The sequence below is a fragment of the Heloderma suspectum genome, chromosome 2 (assembly GCF_057233095.1).
Source record: "Heloderma suspectum isolate Gila_16-S chromosome 2, 16-S_ref, whole genome shotgun sequence".
In the NCBI taxonomy this organism is placed as follows: Eukaryota; Metazoa; Chordata; class Lepidosauria; order Squamata; family Helodermatidae; genus Heloderma; species Heloderma suspectum.
In genome coordinates, this window is record NC_139459.1 from 111,936,394 (window position 1) to 111,958,929 (window position 22,536).

Here is a 22,536-nt window from a genome sequence, read left to right on the forward strand (position 1 = left end):
CCCCATCACCCTCCAAATTTCTGTGTGTGTGTGTGTGTGTGTGTGTGTGTGTGTGTGCATGTGTGAGCCATTGGGAAGAGGTCTGGGGGGCTAAATTGGCCCCCAGAGCTCCCATAGATGCCTATCCTTGCAGCAGACAGAGCTACAACTTTGGATGGGAGTTCTGAGCCAGGATTCCCGCCCAGCTGGTAGGGAACGCTCCACAGAGGCTCCCTCTCCTGAGAGTGGAGCTCTGTCCATGGGAAGAGGAAGAATAGGGAAGAAAGGGGATGTGCCAGTTGGTGGGGAACGGAGAGACTGTTGCTCCATTGGATTCAAAGGCTTCTCAGCCACCATCCCCATCCATGGCGAGATGAATGAGTTAGATGGGCTCATCGAATCTATAAAGGATTTCCAGAGGATGGAAAGGCTAAAAAATTCCTCCTCCCCTTCTGGGTTCTTGCTGGCATCGCAATGGATACCTGGAGTGCTGTGACATTAGAGCACTTTATCCTATGGGCGTCAAGCCCACAAGATGGCTCTTTTAGGGACTTTGATTAGGTCTATTAATAATGATCTGGAACAAGATAAATGGATGGCAACAATTGTCTACAATGCAATACTAATGTATCCAAGGTCACAAAAACTGAAGACAACAGTGAATACCTGTGGCACCCAGTGCTACAGCATGTGTCAGTAAAATGGCTGACAAAGCAAAGAGTGCTGACAATTGTATAATGTACATTTGGAAAGAGATCTTCCTGATCATACCACCTCTTGCTCCTCAATCTTTTTGCTTTAATAACCAATGGAAGAACCTCGTGGATACCATACAGGATAAAATGTGCATGCTCAAGATGACTCAGTAAATACATACATTTTACCCAGTTGATATTCATGAATCTCACTTTGCAAATTACTACACAAGAGGGAGTTAGAAGCATAAGCCACTCATACCTCTGAAATCCCACGTCTCCATGTCCAAAATACTACAATGAACTCAACTAAGAAGTATGCAAGCCTATAGGGTATGCATGTGCGTGCACGCACATGTGTGTGCATACGCATGTATGTATGAGACAGAGAAATGCAGTTTTAAATGAGCTTGTATTAATTTTTAATTCCAGTTGATAGCCACACAGAAACTTGGATTTACGTTTCAAGTTTCCTGTATTTTTGTCACCTGTGAACAAATGTGTTCTATCTGAAGTGCATTTGTAGTCCTCCAGCCACCATTTATGAAAAGAACTGGAAATGGCTTTGTCAAATTTCCCCTTATGACATGGACCCCTTGAGCAACTCCTTAAGGATCTCTTGCCTCCTGAAGAGTCCCACCTTCCTTCTTTTAAACTTCCCCTTCCCAGTAACGTGGGGTCTAGGCTGTAGACGTGGGGGGACTGACACTCTAGACACTGGATTTAACCACAACAGTTACTAGTAGATTTAAAGTAAACAAATTACAATTAAATGTATTTACACATTTAGTGATACAAAAGGCATTAAAATAAAAGTTGCAAAATGCAAGTTCCTTTAACCTAGCTGTCCTTGGACTTCTCTAGGCTGCTTCTTCCTGCTCATTCTTCAGTCTCTCCTCTTCCTTCAGACTTTGGCTGTCTCTCTGCACTTACTTTTGCTGCAGCCAGGTCTTTCTAACTCTTACTGGCTCTCTTCCTCTCTTTATAAACCCTCCTTCTCAAAACTGAAAGAACTGCCCCAAACCTGAAGAAATGAAACTTATAGGGGAATTGAAACAGAAACTTACTCGGAGAAATGAAACTACTCCTCTCAGGACTACCCTCTCCCAACAGAAAACTCCAGGCCTCCCAGCCTGACCTTTTCTCCCTTTGCCTCTGTAGGCCTCAAAGCTTCACAGGCTTTTTATCATTTTAACCTGTACTCTCATCTGAAACTGCAGAGAGAAAGCCGTGAGTTTCACTGATGCTGTGAAAACGTCACCCATCCAACCCATTTCCCTGAAAACATTTCTGCTGCTGCTCCTTAAGAAGTGGAGAGGCAGTGTTTTGGACTTTTCCTTCAATAAACCATGTATGCACACTAGAGCTTGTGTCCAGATTAATATTTTAATTAAAAACAAATATACCAACAAACTGACAATGAGAAAACTGAGAAGGCTTTCTCTGCAACCTTGTCCATTTCAGAGGTGAGCAGAAGGACAGTGAAAGAAATGACAATACAGTGTACTAGAGGGATACCTGTGGGGCTGCATCATAATCTAGTTGCAGGGCAGTGAGGGGAAATGTCTTCTCCTGAACCAGTTCGAGGTAGGATAGTGACATTTAAAGCAGGAAAAGTTTCCTGAAGGATTCAAAGATTCCCAGCTATAATTAAACTACATAGCTATCACACAGATTTAACCTGAAGTTTCAGCTTCAGTGTCTTCTTCATAGGGGACAACAAACAACAGCTACGTTTAACAAGAGTTATAATTAATTATAGCAATACTGCAATTCCAAATTTTTGTATTTTATGCACACAGTGGAATGTCTTGATATAGAAAGGCAGAAGTTGCATCTTTCTTTATTAAGGCATTATAATCACTCTGGTTTTAGGGAACTGAACTTACAGGACAAAGTGTATTCCAACATTACTGAAAGCCCAATATGCATAGACAGCTGATGTATGAAGCCTACATTACCTGTACGAATGTCAGTGCTGCTTTCTGTAGTAAACATTCAGCATAACAGATTTCTGCATGCATTTCCTCTATTAAAGAAGAAAAGTTTGATTTACTACAAAGTACAATAAAACACCTAAATTCTTTACAGTAGTAATGGATGATGCTAAATGTCCATCTCCCCAAAAGCATTCCCATATTTGTATTATTCATTTCTTAAAATGATTCATACTTTTCATTTTACTCTATGATCTTGTCTTGTACTAGTTATCTTACATTTGTCTGGTACTGCTGCCTCCAGTTGTACCAAAATACCATGTACACATCTGCTTATTTTATTATTTATTCATTATTTTATGGTATATTGTATCATGCTTTTGATCATACTCTTGTAAACCACTTTGGTATCTGCAAGGATGAAGAGTGGTTTAATAATATTTTTTAATAAATACAACTTGAAATAATCTCAGTAAACCTTAAAATAGCCCACAAAACAGGCTAATATTATTATTCCCATATTATAGATGGGGAAGTGACATCAAGAGATTAGTGGGGCTTGTCTAAGGATACCTAACAAATTTGTGGCTCAGATAAATTTGAATCAGGTGCTTCCTGACTCTTAGTCACTACACTTACTACTTTCAAAGGTGTGTTTCTTGGGGTGGAGGTATATTGCTTGGTTTTATTTTGAAATCACCATAGAGTGAAAATGTATGCTCTTGATCAAATCACCACCTACTTGGAAAGTAAAGGAATATTGAGCAAATTGAAGCAACACCTTGGGATAATGCACTTTTATAGGTGTTGCTCTTTCAGCAATCTTTAAAACATCCACACCCACATCTAGGAAATGAACTAAATAGGAAGGGTTCCATTCAGAGTCTTTATATTTAAAAGTGCAGAAAACAATGACAGATTAGCTTATGAAGGTAAAAGGGCAGCATACCATTTATATTTTCAAAAGGAACATCTTGTCACTAGAAATGACGAAGTCATATACATTCAAGAAAACGTTTTCAGTTAAACAAATTCCTGCGCTATTACATACGCTTCATCCTGCAATGGTTATCTAAGCATCCCTCTAGCAGTTAAAACTATCAAGGGGTAATAATTAAAATAGTATCTCTTGCACTATGTCATAATTTGATGATTCACCAACTACCAGAGGCAATACACCTTTAGGAAATAAAACAAAACCAAGGACACAGAATTTTGTATGGTAATAATGCTGATGCATACTGTTGGTTCCAAAGGACAGCATTTTCTGTATTAAGAGAAAAGCATACCTTCAAAGAAAGAACAAGCACTTTTGCTCTTTCATTCCCAATGTGTTTTGCATAAATTTAGCTGTAAAGGCATTTCATAATTCATTGTCCCCAAACAATGTGAAATCGCTTATTTATATATTTGCCCAAATTAGCAGTAAGTACATACTTTAGAGAAAATATCTCACCCCACATTTTTCTTACCTTCACTTAGCTGATCTACTGACTGTTTCGAAACTAAACTGGACAATGATTCTACCACTGTGTTTCTTTTCCTGAATCTACATTAACATAAAAGAAAGACACAAACACTTTAACATCTTATTTGAACAAACCTTTTTTAAATACATGTTTCATGTCATGTTTAGTTAGGCCCTAAATCATAAACATTAAATACCCTAAACACTTGTGCCACATCTGGAACAGCAAAATCTACAGAATCTGAACAACACAGGCCACAACATTATTGCATAAATGGCTCCCAACAATTTGGTATTAAGAAAGCAAGGACCTAAGCACTCTATCACCGAGCCACCTGTAGGGAGAACAAGGGAAGAAGAATGGAGCAAGACAGAGGATGATGTGAAATGAAAACTACTGCCTCTAGCTGTTGCTCTAGGAGAGTAACTGCTCAGTCATTTCAGTTATTGGACTGGACTGAACTGTAATTATTAAATAGACACACAGATATAGTTCCCCTGTCTGCAAGTGTGAAAATATAATGCAGATATTATTTGATGTTTTGGTATCTAGCCATAACTACAACTCATTTTTCAAGGCAACATTTACATAGTCAATCAATGAGAACATCTGAAAAGTAATTATGTTGCTGTTCAGCCCAGTCTCATTGCTACCAAAATAAGTAGGTAACATAGACTTTGAGCTCTCTCCTCTGTAAAAGAACAAAGCTGTCCGTCATTCCAGCTTAACTTGAACTTTTCTAAGAAAGATGGAAATTTAGCGTGTGTGCATATAATCGCATCTTTTCCCCTTATATAATAGTTTAAAAGTTTATAACCCAGTTGTTTATTAAAGACAAGCTTATAAAAAACATAGTCTTCTCTTGCACTATTATGTGCAAAATGTATAGCACAATTTATGCCAATCCTCGCAACAAATAACTGAAGGTGACAGCTATTGTTCAAGACTGACAATAAAGACCCACAACATATATGCAGATCTCTGCATGCATACACACATAAATCCCCCTGTAAGATCTGGGGCTCCTTCAGATTCCATCCCACATCTCTGCTACAAAGCCAACGGATTATACATAGCAACTTCAGATCAACAATTCCATCAAGCTAAGAACATATCACATCTCTTTACATCCAAACTGGCAAACCATAAAACTGGAATTCTACTTGCCCACCAAGCCAAAATTGGAAACGGTCTTCAAACCCTGGTTTCCAGTTCTGGTTTGGAGATGTAATGGCAATCCATGGCTTGACCAAACCAGGAGGAAAGAAAGAAGAGAAGGGAAGGGAACATGTGTGCCTGAAACATGGACCTGATGGCCAAATCATTGTTTGGCTGTTACATCTGAACCAGTCCCATGTCAATTTGGCCACTATAAAATCACATGTAAAGTTTTTACTGATTCTCATCTCTTATGATGGCTCTGTACTCAAAACAGGCTTTCTCATAATAATGGCTAGGGTCCTCTTCTCACATGCTCTAACGTCTGATCTCTCACCTCTTTGTATATAGATTGCGTTGTTACAGGCTTCCTGCACCCAGCTGCAGGGATCAGGAAGAAGAGCTATGAACTCCTGCCACTTGTGAGTGTCTAAAGCAGGGGTAGGCGACTTATGTCCCTCCAGACGTTTTGGCCTAAATCTCCCATGAGCCCTACCCAGCATAGTCAGTGGTGAGGGACGATGGGAGTTGTAGGCAAAAACATCTGGAGGGCCAAAAGTTGCCCACCCCTTGTCTAAAGAGACAGCATGCTACTACTGGTAAAACTCACTGCTCTAGCCCAGAGAGCTTTGCTTTCTCCCCATGAGAAAGAAGTCATGCAGTCTGCTACAGCACCAGCTTGCCCAAACTACTTCTGGCCCAGAGGGAGTCAGACAATTAAAGAAACAGATACAAGCTCTCTTACAAAAAGAAAACATCCCTTCTACTGTGCCCCAAAGTGGGATTCCTAACTATGGAAGAGGTGTGAGGAAATGGAGACACACAGAGAGAGAGAGAGAGAGAGAGAGAGAGATGAAAAAAATAAAAACTGATGGGAGAGGGCTGATCTGGGGAGGTCAGGTGGAGTAAATTTACTCTTGGAGTAAATTCTTCCAAGCTGGGATGAGGAGCTAACCGAGGACTGCCCTCTCAACCTTAGGGGAAAATAAGACATATTTAAAATTCTAAAAGATGATCTTGAGGAAAAGGAACCTCTTCCCTATCAAATAAGATAATAAATGGACCTTATATATCAAAAGTACAAAAAGCAGCTTTTCTCTACATCTTTTTCATTAGTAGCTTCCTCTATTTTCTCGTTGAGCAGCAAAGACACCATAACTGTGCAACATTTAATAAACATAAATTTATTCATGCTTACTTTTGGCAAGTTTGTAAAGCTTCTTTCATTGCAGCAATACCCATCTGGATATCCTGTTGTTCAAAGGTCATTGCCGCCTGAATAACTAAAATAGTGCTATATCCTAGGGCATGGTACATACTGCCTTTAGACCTGTTTTGAAAATAAAAATAAAAATGTTCCTTTTCATAGAAATGGCAATTCCTGCTTAAAATTGTTCTGTGTTCTTCCAGAACAAAAGCACAGTTTTTACAAAAGTAAAGTTTACTTCTAAAGTGCTACTATGCCAATTTTTCCATGAGATGCCTGTCTTTCTCAAATGTCTTGCAAATTATGCACTTCTTTAGGTCTGGGTATTATTTTGTTGTGTTTTGATAAAATCACTAGCTGTGTAACAATATAGGTCACTTCAGAGGGTTTAAAGAAATAGTTGTAGAACGTTTGCTTTTGGGCAGGAAAAGAAGTAGAAGTAATGAAAGTTACTATAGTCAGAAGCCTTAAATTAATCTCCAGCAACCAGACGATACATCTTAACATCTCCCTGTACTGCTTCCAGTGAATGAAACAATCTCACCATGGACGAAGTAATTCCAGAGCTTCTGAGAATTTGTTGTTCAGAAATAGATTCAATGCCATCGAACACTCTTCCAAAGAACACTTAAGATCCATCTTGGTAGCCCTAATAAAGTAAACAATAAGCAATACTAAGAATTTTAAACTATGCTTAAATAACCACTTCTACTGTACTCTAACTTACAAACTCCACAGTACAGACAATAATGGATTTAGCTTAAAAAGCCTATTACACTAGTATACCAAGTTCCATTCTTCTCTTAGCTTTTGAGAACCTTTTCTGCCACCTTAATTGCCAAGTTGGTAGCGGTTTATATGTCACTACATTCTAGATCGCAAATCTAGATCCCTCTGATTAAAACAACAGGAATGAGGTATATACACAAGACAAACTACAATCAGTAGAAGCAACTTTTCCTCAGATAATGAGTCAGATCATTGGTCCCAGCCTGGCAGCAGCTCTCGAGCGGCTCAGGCAGAGCAGAGGGCATCCCTGGCACCTTTAGTTGAGCTTTAAGTCAGAGGTGGAGAGCATTTTCATCCACCATTGGCTCACAGGGAAAATCAATCAGGAGCTGCAGCGGGTTGGTGGGCAGAGCCAGAGCTGATGGGTGGAACCAGAGCTCAAAGTGGGAAGAGTTTGTGACACTGCATAGCTCTCGCTCTCTGTCCCACTCCATCCTTCCCTCTCTCACCTAAGAAGAAGAAGAGGAAATCATTCCCAGTGGGGTGATCCACAGAGCAAGACTAGGCACATGGCATCTGGAGAGCTGGATGATGCTGAGGAGTACATGGAATGAGGCTGAGGGCCACGTGCAATGCTTTGGTCACAGGTCCCCACCTCTGACTTAAGTGGTGATGTCAGGTAGTGATGCTAGGTATCAAGCCTGGGACCTTCTACATACAAAATATGTGCTCTGCCACTGAGCAATGAGCCTTTATTTCAAATGTCGCTGCAGAGGACTGCCCACTGTTGCATTACAAGCATTCTGATGTTCACAAAAGGCATTGACATGTGGAAGAGCTATAGAATGCCAACACAATTATCAGAAAGAAGAGGTATTGGAATGAACATGCAACTTCCAAGCTCAGACCTACTCTCTCATTCTTGTATTGCAGCATAGTGCCTCTGACCTTATAACTTATTGAAAGAGATATAACATTTGTACAATTCAAATTTTCAACAAAAAATAAATCACAAAGAAAACACAATTATATTTGAACAGAGTTTTTTTTTAAAAACACACACATGAAAATACAAAGTGAGTTGATAGGATGGGACCAAACTTCTTCAGGGATTCTTATTTTGTCATGCTTACAGAAATATACGGCTAATGCTTTTATCGAAAAGCTGAAATGTAATGTCACAGACTTAATTTATGACTATCATCCTTTCTAAATTTTGAAGGCCTTCCACACAAACCTCTTCAAAATGAAAGGGAGTTTTAGCAAGAATAGTAATGACCTCAGCTCTCACTTTGTGGAGAAATCACTGTTTCCCAGTACTCAAACTGCATTTTGCTGCTGCCGAGCAAATCCCACTAGTTGTCACTAGCCACCAGATCCATTCCAATTGTAACTACTTCATTAACCACCATGGCACCTACTGTCAGATGCCCGTGAAATTAATGGTGACAGGCAATACACTCCTCCCTCTCCACATAGCCATGACACTTTGAAATGTTTTTTTAATTGCTTGTATTTTTCTGGAATATTAGAAGCTGAGCACTTCCTGCAGTGCCAAGCCTTTTAAAGTGTTTTCAAAGCAGCAACTATATTTTTCCACTTTGTTTTCTCTCTCTTTCCACTTGGTTCAAAGCTGTATTCTCCTCCTCTCCACCACTGGAGCACACTCACTTTATTAAAAAGAGAAAGGGCAAGAAGGCAATCCCTTCATACTACAGCAATTTCCCTTGCATCAAGGTTGCCTGCAGCCACATTCATAGTATTTCAGTGCTCAACTGCATAAAACTAGGGATTGATGGATAAGTTATGGATGAATCTGGTCGATGTCACTTTAACGTGTATTCAACTGATATGTCCATTCCATTCCCAGAGTAATCTATGAACTTTTTAAAAAAAAGTCAGCACACACAGAAAAGTTGGATTTAAGTACATATGTAAATATGTATTTTTAACTATATTTAAGCACAAAACACATTTTAATGTTCAAGTCAAGAACTGCATCAGAACATTATCAATATTTATTTCTTAAATTTCTATGCCACCTTTTATAATAGCCCTGAACATTCAGAAAGTGTAAAAGCTCGTGGATAACAAAGTTCTGATCTGCACATTGGCCTGGTAGTGTGGATTGTGTCAGCATAGATCAGAATTGACAAAGACTGAATTCCTCAAGCATCCGTACATAAACCTAGCACTACTTTAGTAATAATTGTTCTTTGTGGGTTCCCTAACGCTTATTATCTAAAAGTAGTCAAGAGGTAATAGCCAGACTCAGCAATCACAGTAATATACATCCATACAAATAAAACACACCAATTAAGAAGAAAACAAAATTAACTAATGCAACCTTATATTAATACTGATGAAGGGATGGGGGGGAAGAGTACCCACAGCTCAACTCATTTTAAAATTTCTGTAGAGAAAAAAAAGCCTGTATTCCAGCATAGAAGGCAACAAAATCAGGCCAGATGTTTATAGAACTAGGACTGCGTCATTCAAATGCTGGCCCAGATCCAGACGTATGATTAGGACTGAGTGATCCTTTTTCTTTGAATCCATACAAATAACTGCAAAGTTGCAGGAAGTTTGCTTTATCTGAACCTTATATAACTGTAGTGAACAAGCATTTAAATATAATGATATGCTTCAATATCAGATTAGTTTTACTAGTTTTTTTGAGATTACTGATCCTTTACAAATAATGAAACCATATATCAGAGTCATTAGACATGAGCTCTCAATTCATAAAGAATCACTAACTACCATATTTCACAGGCAATTCTGTTGTGTTCTTTTATGCAATTTACACACCTTGCAGTATTCTGCATCCTATAGCATTCAACTGATTAAATCATTGACATCAGCAGAAACACAATGATGACTGCTAGAAACAAACCACAAAGGGTGAAGAAAAATCAATCACTTCTGAAATAGCCCTGTTATTTCCGTCCCCCGCTCCCCAAAAAGACATGCTGAACTTGCTGTATTTTAATTACAAGACACAATATATGGTTTTATAAAGTAATCATATAAAGCAATTTCCCCAGAAAATTATTGTAACTACACAGTGAATTCTATCATCAATGTTAGCAACTATACAGAGGAGACAAAACATTATATACTCACAGAATTAAATTAGGTAACTTTAGATGAATAACTGCAATCGCTATAGGAAGATAAGCCTCTGTGAGATGCGTTTTGTTTCTGTCAGACGCAGAAAAGCCAGCAAAAAAGACTCAGATAATATCACATTTTCTCTGTTTTATTCCTCAATACCCATGGGGTACTTATTAATTAATCATCAAGCAGAAAAGAATATATAAAAGTTCACACAGCAGCAGCTGTCATCACAGGAATCCACCATATCGGTTTTTAAAAAGAAATGTCAGTTGAAATAGCTGCAGCTACAGCAATGTTGGTAGGTGATGCCTCTGCAGGAAGAGGATGCTGGGAGATTTTCACAATCTATGCTGCAGCCTAATTCTAATCCATCACTGCCTAACTACAAAGGGGGCAGGGGGAAATGGAGACCAAAAGCAACTCAATTATTTATATGACTGAAGGACAAAAAAAGAAGTTAGCGCAGAGTTTTGTGCTTCAGTTACCACGATTTTAAAAACATCTAATAAAAAGGTTTGTAAATCAGGCTAATAGAAACAAAGCTACTTAATAATGCATTACCCCCATTCCAAATATAGCCTTACAATAAGTAGAGAACACTACATATTTACTGGAAATTCAATCTGTTATACTTAACATTTAGATTTTGCTTAAATATCAGAAATAGTTGTGAGATTTGCTTCAGTAAGATGGATAAACATCTAAACAAACTAAAAGTCTTCACATACCACTTCAAGTCCTTGGTTTAACTACTACAGTGCCCCAGCTTCTTCATCAGTATTACAATATACATTTTAGGTTCTCATGTGCATTCTCTCCAAGATTGTGTACTACTTAAGGTGTGAAGATGTATTTTGTTGTTTCTTCCATGCTCTTTGGTACATGCTCTAAATATGCATGCATTTGCAGACATTGTTAGATGCACTGAGGATCTGCCATAGATGCTGCTGCCTCTGTAATTGACAATGATTTCTATAAATAATGCTGTGAAATATAGTGCACCCAAGAAAGGTCTGGAAATGTCATGGTCTTATGCGCGGATAATTATGTCATTAATGTGCGGTGAACAAACACAAGTGGGCCAAGACAGCTAATCAGGGAACATGCAGGTGCAATGATTATGCAGTTATGCTTATATGGTGAATTCTGTGTGCCAATTTCAAACCCAAGAAAATCTTAAGTTGGGCCCCAGAAAGAGAGCCATAAATGGAGCCTGCTATTTATAATTGGCAAAAACAAACACAATGACAGAAGAACTGCTTCAGGTCAGCTTTAATTCTATTTACCCCCATTAAAATCACCCCTTTTATTTTTGTAAGAAAATCATCATAGCAGGGTCCAATTTGGTCAATCCAAATTTGTATCAGTAAAGTAGGAAAGAGCACTCTTCCATGATGGCTTGAAATGACCACATTACTGTGACCACATTACTGAGATCTCAGCCCTTTTTGACAAATGTACTTCTTCCTAAGCATGTACCCCCACATAAGGCATAAGCATCCTTTCCCCTCCCACTACTCCCACATATGACACCTACCAAGATACAGACAGCCTACCACAATATTAAGTCTAAGTACAGAAAAGGTTATGTGCTCACAAGATGGGCTGGGGAGGGTGTAGGATTGCCAGCTGGCCAGAAAACGACCAGCTCAGCCAGTTTTGCAGGCTCTAGGGCCTCTGTTCCCAGGAAGGGGGTGGGTGGGTTATGGCCTCTTGATGATTTCCCATTCCCATTTATGTATTACTATTTTTTGGCAAAAATTGTTTTGCAAGTAACTGTTTTGTGCACATAGCACCAAGACCAGGATTTTGTAGGCCCTTGGGCAACAGCTTGCCACCCTTCCTCAAACCACGCCCCTTCATTCTTTATGAAGAGGAAAAAGTGCTGCCCACATTTTTATTTATACAATATTGTTTAGGAACCAGGAATGTAAGATCAATGAATCAAGGTAAGCTGGAGGTGGTCAAACATGAGATGGCAAGACTGAACATCGACATCTTGGGAATCAGAGAACTAAAATGGACAGGCATGGCCGAATTTAATTCAGGTGACCATCATATCTACTACTGTGGGCAAGAATCCCTTAGAAGAAATGGAGTAGCATTCACAGTCAACAAAAGGGTGGGAAAAGCAGTACTGGGGTACAATCTCGAAAACGATAGAATGATCTCAGTATGAATCCAAGGCAAACCATTCAACATCACACTAATTCAACCCTGAGTGCTCATTGGAAGGACAGATACTGAAGCTGAAGCTCAAATATTTTGGCCACCTAATGTGAAGAGAAAACTCTCTGGAAAAGACCCTGATGCTGGGAAAGACTGAAGGCAAAAGGAGAAGGGGACGGCAGAGGATGAGATGGCTAGATAGCATCACCGATGCAATGAATATGAACTTGAGCACGCTCCGGGAGAGAGCGCAGGACAGGAAGGACTGGCATGCTATGGTCCATGGGGTCACGAAGAGTCGGACATGACTGAACGACTGAACAACAACAAATTAAATTCTTAGGTGCCCTTTCAGTCTTGCTATCTACCAATCCCGCAAAACCTTTCATGCAACCATCTGACCTGCAAATTCATGCAAAAGAATATGGAATTCAGCTCAGAATTATATTTAAAATGCAGATATGGAAGACACACTTTCAAAGCATGAGTTAATAGTACAATCCTATACAATGTCTACTCAGAAGTAAGTCCCATTCAGTTAAATGGAGCTTACTGTCAAGGATTTTATGACAATAGCTGATTTAGCTTGATTGTTATTTCTTATTAAGCATTTTCAAATGTGCAAATATAAATAAGCAAAAAGCAGTGATTGTGTTAACAGGAAGACAAAAACACAAGCAGGTTCACAATGAATTCTGGGTAACTGATATCAAAAACAATTGGCAAAATGTCTGAATAATAAATATCTAAAGCGAGAGGGGTGAGTTACAACCCATCGTTCAAGGTCAAAGAACTATTTCAGGGATGAAGATTTGTGAGATTTAATAACCAGAATCAAGCTTTATCTGAAGAGTGGTGAACAGGTGAAAGCATATTTAAAGTTTTTGCTTATCAATCAAAAAGCAAAAAAAAAAATGTATACAGTGTAGACATCAAATAGTTTAGTATATAGACGTCTAGAAATTCTTATATCTTTAGGATTAATAAAGTTCTAAGGAGTTTTCTTAAGGATATAATTCAGAATTAATTTTATGTACCTTGAAAAATATGTGTTTAAACCTTTTTACATGTTTTAATTTTGTACGATTTGTTTTAGAAGTGAGCCCTAATTTACTGGGCAATAGACAGCATTAGCTATGACATAATCTCTACACAGAAACTGTATAACTATGTTCTGATTTTGGAATGAGGTAGCTTCTTACCATTGAGACGCTCACCAGGCCTGTGTAGCTGTCAGATGAACAGCCTATTTATCCAAAGCTCAATAGGGAATTTGGGCAGCAGGTGGCATGAGGCTGGCCGGCCTGGCCCTTACTTTGCTACTGCACATGGGCTGTGAAAAGAATGGCTGAATGCCGCCCTGCTGCACATCACTTGGGTGGTGTGTGGCTCAAGGGGGTGGGGAGGGCTGGCCTAGCATGCAGCCTCTAATGCTGCTGTCCCACCTATGCATGATGCTGTATGATGCAAGGGGTGGCTGGTTGATGTTCAGCAGCAGCTGAATTGTTTGCATGGAGGGGCAGATTGAAGAGCAGTTGAGCTGGCAGCCACTACCTCATTTCCTTGTGCAGGTGCGGTTGCTAAGTGAGCGGCTAGCATGTATGGTGTAGCAGCAGCTGCCGTGCTTGGGCAGAGGGGCAACCAGATGAGAGGCTGGCCTGGCATTAGCATCATCCACCAGCTAGATCTCTAGCTCCTCTGCCTCTTCGAATCCCAGCTTGTACTTCCAGTAGTTCTCGGTTCACATACTACTGAAGCCTAGCTTGTAGGATTTTGAGCATAACCTTGCTGGCATGTGAAATGAGCGCAATTGTGCAGTAGTCTGAACACTCTTTGGCATTGCCCTTCTTTGGAACTGGAATGTAAACTGACCTTTTCCAGTCTTGTGGCCATTGTTGAGTGTTCCAAATTGGTTGGCATATTGAGTGCAGCACTTTAACAGCATCATCTTTGAGGATCTTAAATATATCAGCTGGAAGACTGTCATCTCCGCTAGCTTTGTTGTTACTAATGCTTCCTAAGGCCCACTTGACTTCACTCTCGAGGATGTCCAGCTCAAGTTCAGTGACCGCACTATCATGGCTATCAGGGACATTCAGATCTTTCCTGTATAGTTCGTCTGTGTATTCTTTCCACCTCTTCTTAATTTCATCTGCTTCTGTTAGGTCCCTGCCTACTTTGTCCTTTATCATGGCCGTCTTTGCACAAAACGTTCCCTTGAGATCTCCGATTTTCTTGAAGAGATCTCTAGTCTTTCCCATTCTATTGTTTTCCTCGATTTCTTGGCATTGTTCATTTAAGAAGGCCTTCTTGTCTCTCCTTGCTATTCTCTGGAAATCTGCATTCAGTTGGGTATATCTTCCCCTTTCTCCCTTGCTTTTCGCTTCCCTTCTTTCCTCAGCTACTTGTAAAGTCTCATGAGACAGCCACTTTGCTTTCTTGCATTTCCTTTTCTTTGGGATGGAATAAAATATTAGCTCTACTCTTAAGGTTTTCCCTTAGTTCTTTGGCCTGTGAAGGAAAATTTTCATGTATTTTATGTCCTACATAGTTCTACCAGCAAACTGAACAGATGCAAACTGAACTGATCGGTTCCAGCTTCTTCCTCCTGATGAAGTGGACAAGGTGCTTTCATCTGTAAGGCCGACCACCTGCTTACTTGATCCTTGCCCATCTTGGCTCATTATGGGCTGCAGAGAGAGACTGGGTGAGGGGATCAGGGCGGTGGTGAACGCCTCCCTTGAGGAGGGAGTGATGCCATCAGCCCTCAAGGAGGCAGTGATAAGACCGCTCTTAAAGAAGCCCTCCTTGGATCCTCAAGTTCTGAACAACTTTCGCCCAGTCTCAAATCTGCCATTTTTGGGCAAGGTGATTCAGCAGGTAGTGGCGATGTAGTTGAAGGCACACTTGAAAGAAACTGATTATCTAGACCCATTTCAGTTGGGCTTCAGGCTTGGGCATGGGACAGAAACGGCCTTGGTCGCCTTGGTGGATGATATGAGGAGGGCTCTGGATAGGGGTGAATGCTCCTTCCTTGTTCCCCTCGACCTCTCAGTGGCTTTTGATACCGTTGACCATGGTATCCTCGTGGACCGCCTGGAGGGGTTGGGCATTGGAGACACCGTATTGCGGTGGTTCCGGTCCTTCCTCTCCGGCAGGTACCAGAGGGTAGCACTGGGAGAGGAGGTGTCGGACCCGTGGCCACTCACTTGTGGGGTGCCACAGGGTTCCATCCTCTCCGCGATGCTATTTAACATCTATGTGAAGCTGCGGGGGGCTATCATCAGGAGGTTTGGTGTGCGGTGTCATCAATATGCGGATGACACGCAGCTCTACCTCTCGTTTAAATCTTCACCAAGGTTGGCCGTAGAATCCCTGTTCAAATGTCTGGAGATGGTGAGTGGCTGGATGGGGAGGAATAAGCTGAAGTTGAACCCTGACAAGACCGAGGTACTTTTGGTGGGAGACAAGAGGAGGCTGGGGGATGTTGACCTGGTGTTGAATGGGGTACAGCTACCCTTGAAAGACCAGGTCTGCAGCCTGGAGGTCATTTTGGACTCCCAGCTGTCCATGGAGGCTCAGGTGTCAGCTGTGAGCCGGACAGCGCTGTATCAACTCCATCTGATACGGCGGCTGCACCCCTTCCTTCCTGACCATCTGCTCCCATCGGTAGTACATGCCCTGGTCTCCTCTCGTTTAGACTACTGTAATGCGCTCTACGTGGGGTTACCCTTGAAGACAGTTCGGAAGCTGCAGCTGGTACAGAACGCGGCGGCTCGCCTGATTAAAGGCGGCCGCTGGCAAGATCACATCACTCCAGTGCTGAAGGAGTTGCACTGGTTACCAGCTGTTTTCCGGGCCAAATTCAAGGTTGGTTAAAACCTTTAAAACCCTATATGGTTCTTATATATCTTAAGGAGCGCCTCCAGCAACACCAGACAGGCCGCTTAACAAGATCAGCCTCGGATGGCCTTCTCTCTGTCCCATCAGCCAGAACAGCTAGACTGGTGGGGATGAGGGAGAGGGCCTTTTCTGTGGTGGCCCCCACTCTGTGGAACTCCCTTCCTAGGGAACTCCACCATGCCCCCTCTTTAATGAGCTTCCGCCGTGCATTAAAAACGTGGTTGTTCAGGCAGGCATTTGGGGTGGGTTAGGGTATTTTAGAAAACGTTTTTATTGTAGAATTTTATTGTTTTAAACTGAGTGGCTGGGTGACCAGCCAGATGGGCGATTAATAAATTTAATAATAAAAAATAAAATGCACAGTAGGAGCTTTTATAGGTATTTTCAAGTGCACATTTTCAGTTTTTCTTTTTAAGTACTTACAGTACAGAAGCATAAGAGGATCCAATACAGCGTGCAAAAAATGTAATTTGGTGTGCTCCTCTTACGATTGTGCCCTTGGCAATACATACAGCTCCCTTCCTCTCCTCATGACTTTCTTGAGTGACTTCCTCAGAGGTACTCAAAATGGCCAATAACTTGTAAATACTTTACCTTGTCCTGTCTTACACCAAAGCAGGTTTTTAATCCAGCTAAGTGACTGTGTGTGTCTATGAAAATGACAGAAAGTGAAAAGGGGGCTTGTCTGAGAGCACGAGCAGGGAAACGCGCAATGGGTCAATACTTTTAAGATGCTTAATTACAACAAATGCATGTTGTAACTGGGGTTGGAGCCTGTGGTTTGGCTTGCTTCTTTGAACACCATGCTCTACATGCATTCTGAGATCTCTGCCATGAATTCATTTTTTTTTCTTGGGACTAGAGACACAGCCCCTTCATGGATCACTGCCTTGTTGTGGCGAAGGGGCTTGCGTAACTCAGTGAAGCCATAAGCTATGCCGTGCAGGGCCACCCAAGACGGACAGGTCATGGCAGAGAGTTCTGACAAAATGTGGTCCACTGGAGAAGGAAATGGCAACCCACTCCAGTATTCTTGACAAGAAAACCCCATGGAACGTATCACAAGGCTAAAAGATATGACGCCGGAAGATGAGCCCCTCAGGTCGGAAGGTGTCCAATATGCTACTGGGGAAGAGCAGAGGGTATTTCCAAGTAGCGCCAGAAAGAGTGAAGCGGCTGGGCCAAACCCGAAAGGACACTCAGCTGTGGATGTGTCTGGTGGTGAAAAGAAAATCCGATGCTGTAAAGAACAATATTGTTTAGGAACCTGGAATGTCAGATCAATGAATCAAGGTAAGCTGGAGGTGGTCAAACATGAGATGGCAAGATTGAACATCGACATCTTGGGAATCAGCGAACTAAAATGGACAGGCATGGGCGAATTTAATTCAGGTGACCATCATATCTACTATTGTGGGCAAGAATCCCATAGAAGAAATGGAGTAGCACTCATAGTCAACAAAAGGGTGGGAAAAGCAGTACTGGGGTACAATCTTAAAAATGATAGAATGATCTCAGTACGAATCCAAGGCAAACCATTCAACATCACAGTAATTCAAGTCTATGCCCCAACCACTGAGGCCGAAGAAGCTGAGGTTGATAGGTTCTATGAAGACCTACAACACCTTCTAGAACTAACACCAAAAAAAGATGTCCTCTTCATCATAGGGGATTGGAATGCTAAAGTAGGAAGTCAAGAAATCACTGGGATAACAGGCAGGCATGGCCTTGGTGTACAAAATGAAGCAGGACAAAAGCTAATAGAGTTTTGCCAAGAGAACACGCTGATCATAGCAAACACTCTTTTCCAACAGCACAAGAGGCGACTCTACACATGGACGTCACCAGATGGTCAATATCGAAATCAGATTGATTATGTCCTTTGCAGCCAAAGATGGAGAAGCTCCATACAGTCAGTCAAAACAAGACCTGGAGCTGACTGTGGCTCAGATCATGAGCTGCTTCTTGCAAAATTTCGGCTTAAATTGAAGAACGTCGGGAAAACCACTAAACCGTTCAGGTATGACCTAAATCATATCCCTAATGAATATACAGTGGAGGTGAGGAATAGATTTCAGGGATTAGACCTGATAGACAGAGTGCCTGAGGAACTATGGACGGAGGTCCGTAACATTGTTCAGGAGGCAGCAACTCAATCCATCCCAAAGAAAAAGAAATGCAAGAAAGCCAAGTGGCTGTCTGATGAGGCTTTACAAGTAGCTGAGGAAAGAAGGGAAGCGAAAAGCAAGGGAGAAAGGGGAAGATATACCCAACTGAATGCAGAGTTCCAGAGAATAGCAAGGAGAGACAAGAAGGCCTTCTTAAATGAACAATGCAAAGAAATCAAGGAAAACAACAGAATGGGAAAGACTAGAGATCTCTTCAAGAAAATTGGAGATCTCAAGGGAACGTTTTGTGCAAAGACGGGCATGATAAAGGACAAAGAAGGCAGGGACCTAACAGAAGCAGATGAGATTAAGAAGAGGTGGCAAGAATACACAGAAGAACTATACAGGAAAGATCTGAATGTCCCTGATAGCCATGAGAGTGCGGTCACTGAACTTGAGCCGGACATCCTAGAGAGTGAAGTCAAGTGGGCCTTAGGAAGCATTAGTAACAACAAAGCTAGCGGAGATGACAGTATTCCAGCCGAGCTATTTAAAATCCTCAAAGATGATGCTGTTAAAGTGCTGCATTCAATATGCCAACAAATCTGGAACACTCAACAGTGGCCACAAGACTGGAAAAGGTCAGTTTACATTCCAATTCCAAAGAAGGGCAATGCCAAAGAGTGTTCAAACTACCGCACAATTGCGCTCATTTCACATGCCAGCAAGGTGATGCTCAAAATCCTACAAGCTAGGCTTCAGCAGTATGCGAACCGAGAACTACCGGAAGTACAAGCTGGGTTTAGAAGAGGCAGAGGAACTAGAGATCAAATCGCCAACATTCGCTGCATCATGGAGAAAGCAAGAGAATTCCAGAAAAACGTCTATTTCTGCTTCATTGACTACGCTAAAGCCTTTGATTGTGTGGATCACAACAAACTGTGGCAAATTCTTATAGTGATGGGAGTACCAGACCACCTTACCTGTCTCCTGAGAAACCTGTACGAGGGTCAAGAAGCAACAGTCAGAACCAGACATGGAACAACCGATTGGTTCAAAATTGGGAAAGGAGTACGACAAGGCTGCATATTGTCACCCTGCTTATTTAACTTATATGCAGAGTACATCATGAGAAATGCCGGGTTGGATGAATCAGAGGTCGGAATTAAGATTGCCGGGAGAATTATCAACAACCTCCGATATGCAGACGATACCACCCTAATGGCAGAAAGCGAAGAGGATCTAAAGTGCCTCTTGTTGAGGGTGAAAGAGGAGAGTGCAAAAGCTGGTTTGAAACTCAACATTAAAAAAACTAAGATCGTGGCATCTGGCCCCATCACTTCCTGGCATATAGAAGGGGAAGAAATGGAAGCAGTGACAGATTTTACTTTCTTGGGCTCCAAGATCACCGCAGACGGTGACTGTAGCCATGAAATTAAAAGACGCTTGCTCCTTGGGAGGAAAGCTATGGCCAACCTAGACAGCATAGTAAGAAGCAGAGACATCACCTTGCCGACAAAGGTCCGTCTAATCAAAGCTATGGTTTTCCCAGTAGTAATGTATGGCTGTGAGAGCTGGACTATAAGGAAGGCTGAGCGCCGAAGAATTGATGCTTTCGAACTGTGGTGCTGGAGAAGACTCTTACGAGTGCCCTGGACTGCAAGGAGGTCAAATCAGTCCATCCTAAAGGAAATCAACCCTGAGTGCTCATTGGAAGGACAGATAATGAAGCTGAAGCTCCAATATTTTGGCCACCTAATGGGAAGAGAAAACTCCCTGGAAAAGACCCTGATGCTGGGAAAGACTGAAGGCAAAAGGAGAAGGGGACGGCAGAGGATGAGATGGCTAGATAGCATCACGGATGCAATGAATATGAACTTGATCACGCTCCGGGAGAGAGCGCAGGACAGGAAGGCCTGGCGTGCTATGGTCCATGGGGTCATGAAGAGTCGGACACGACTGAACGACTGAACAACAACAAGAGACACAGCATCTGTATTGCTCAAAAGTAAAATGAGTATTTTCTAGAAAGTGTTTTAAATGTTTAATTCCTTAATAGTATGCTGAATGTTATAAATATAACCATCTGTAGACCGTGGCTACGTTATTTGCACAGCCTGTACTTTTAGTTTTTCCTTTGTGCATGTGAAATGTTGTAGTCTGGATTGTGTTAGGCTGATCTGCTGTGGCCTGATACCATGTTTGGATGGTACAGCTTGATGGCAATGGGCTTGCAAGCACTTGTAACAGCTGTCCACTTTAAATGAACAAAGCATTTTCTGATGACTCAATTGTTTTCTGCTGGGCCCCATACTTTGACCCCACCAGGTTCTGTCCCTGGCCTGCAATCAGGTACCAGAATTCTGTCTTTCAAGAGTTAGAAACTGGAGTGGGAGCATCTAAAGGCAAAGTACCTAAGTGCTGAGAAGTGGAAGGAAATCCAGGAGACAGCAGAGCAATGGGACACAGGGCCCAGACTCAGGGTAGCTAAACAAGTGAAACAAGCAGTGACCTGAAAAGCAGAAAACAAAGGAAGCAAAGGCAGACAGCAAAAGCAAAGGTGAGGCAAATGAAAATTGGGGATAGGGAAAAATTCACACAGCCCAGAACACAGAACAGCAAGTTTTGTGTATGGCTGGCAAGAAGGGACCACATGTGCAAGAGCTTTGGAGGAAATGTGGGGCAAGGAGGTGCTGATTTTCAGGGACAAAATGCAGGCTCTTTAATATTTTTAATTAATGTTTTATATTTTTATCGTATTTATTATTTTGGTTGTTAGTTTATTGTTGATTTGTGTTTTATTTGTGTTTTTTATTATTGTAAATCAATCTGAGGGCACGTGCCAGTTGGGCAGTAAATGAATTTAATAAACAAATTAATGTTTCTAAAACTAAGAAGTAACTGAACAGAAACAGGACAAATAATCCCTAACAAAAGCATATATAAGAAATTAAGATTTGGCAAAGTGTATGATACTAAAATTAATTGTGTTAGGTAACGCTGAAGTATAAACAAATGGCATTTTAAAGCAGTTTAGTAGTAGACATTAAAAGCAGATTCAAAATATGATTTTTTTTTTTTAAATTTAACTGTGGTTCTTCAAGTGGACAACTTTGTATTTACACATCTGCATTCTGTGCCTGTGCAGAGCATCATCTACAACATTCTAGAGCTGAATAGAATTTTGGCTGGAGCCTGCCCCCTGTCAATTTCCACTCCACTCTAGAGGTAGAATGAAAAACCAGTGGGACATCAAAATGGGGATGAGGTTGTGTTGTGTGAGTACATAGATAACCACTTGAAGAACCTCCTTTTTCATGGTCTTTATGACTCATACATATGGGTGATTAGTGAGCTAACTTACCAGTGGTGGGCAGGTGTCTTGCCAGGAGAGGGGAGAGGACCACCGCCCAAAAGCTACATCTACCCTCACCCTGGTGTAAAGTCTGTAGTGCAGGATAAATGCAGAAGGTTGGGCCCATCTTGCTTCTTGACAGACTTCAGGCAAGGGGATCCCTCAAAGGAAGGCAGCAGACACAGTCATGGTCTGTGTTGAATGACTATGTAATCCCATGGGAAGCAAGAGGCGAGCAAGGTTGTAACAGAGAACTTTGCCAGCAGAAACCGACTATGCAAACATCTGCAAAGTGACCAGCTGTACATGTCATGGCCCTTCACAGCAAATAAAGACTCTGGTAGAGGCAAGGAAAGCTGCAGTCCTATTCACATAAAACAGCAAACCCTGAGAAATGTCCAGGCAGTGTAACTTAACTTCCAAGGGTTTGTTTGTTTATTTCATTTATATCCCACTGTTTTTCTTCTTTGAGGAACCCAAGTTGGCGTATATAATCCTCCTCCTCTCCATTTTAGCCTCACAACAATAACCCTGTGAGGTAGGTTGGGCTGAGAGTCTGTGACTAGCCCAAAGTCACCCAGTGAGCTTCCATGGCCGAGTGGGGACTAGAACCCAGATCTCCTGGCTCCCAGTCCAACACTCTAGCCACTATACCACACTGGCCCTGCTAGGGAGGAATGCAATATCTAGTCTGAAGGCCACATTAT

General features: G+C 41.5%; 1 protein-coding gene across 3 annotated transcripts in view; it reads right to left on the bottom strand.

Moving 5' to 3' along the window:
- The window catches only part of TTC39B (tetratricopeptide repeat domain 39B), a 97,644-nt gene that overhangs the window by 23,302 nt on the left and 51,806 nt on the right, over positions 1-22,536 (bottom strand). For all 3 annotated transcript variants that reach the window (XM_084834535.1, XM_084834534.1, XM_084834533.1), the window contains 4 exons: positions 6,990-7,094; positions 6,437-6,568; positions 4,084-4,160; positions 2,636-2,703 (listed from right to left, as the gene is read on the bottom strand). In XM_084834535.1, the coding sequence (XP_084690661.1) occupies positions 2,636-2,703; positions 4,084-4,160; positions 6,437-6,568; positions 6,990-7,094 (382 nt within the window). The remainder of the gene's footprint in view (positions 1-2,635; positions 2,704-4,083; positions 4,161-6,436; positions 6,569-6,989; positions 7,095-22,536) is intronic.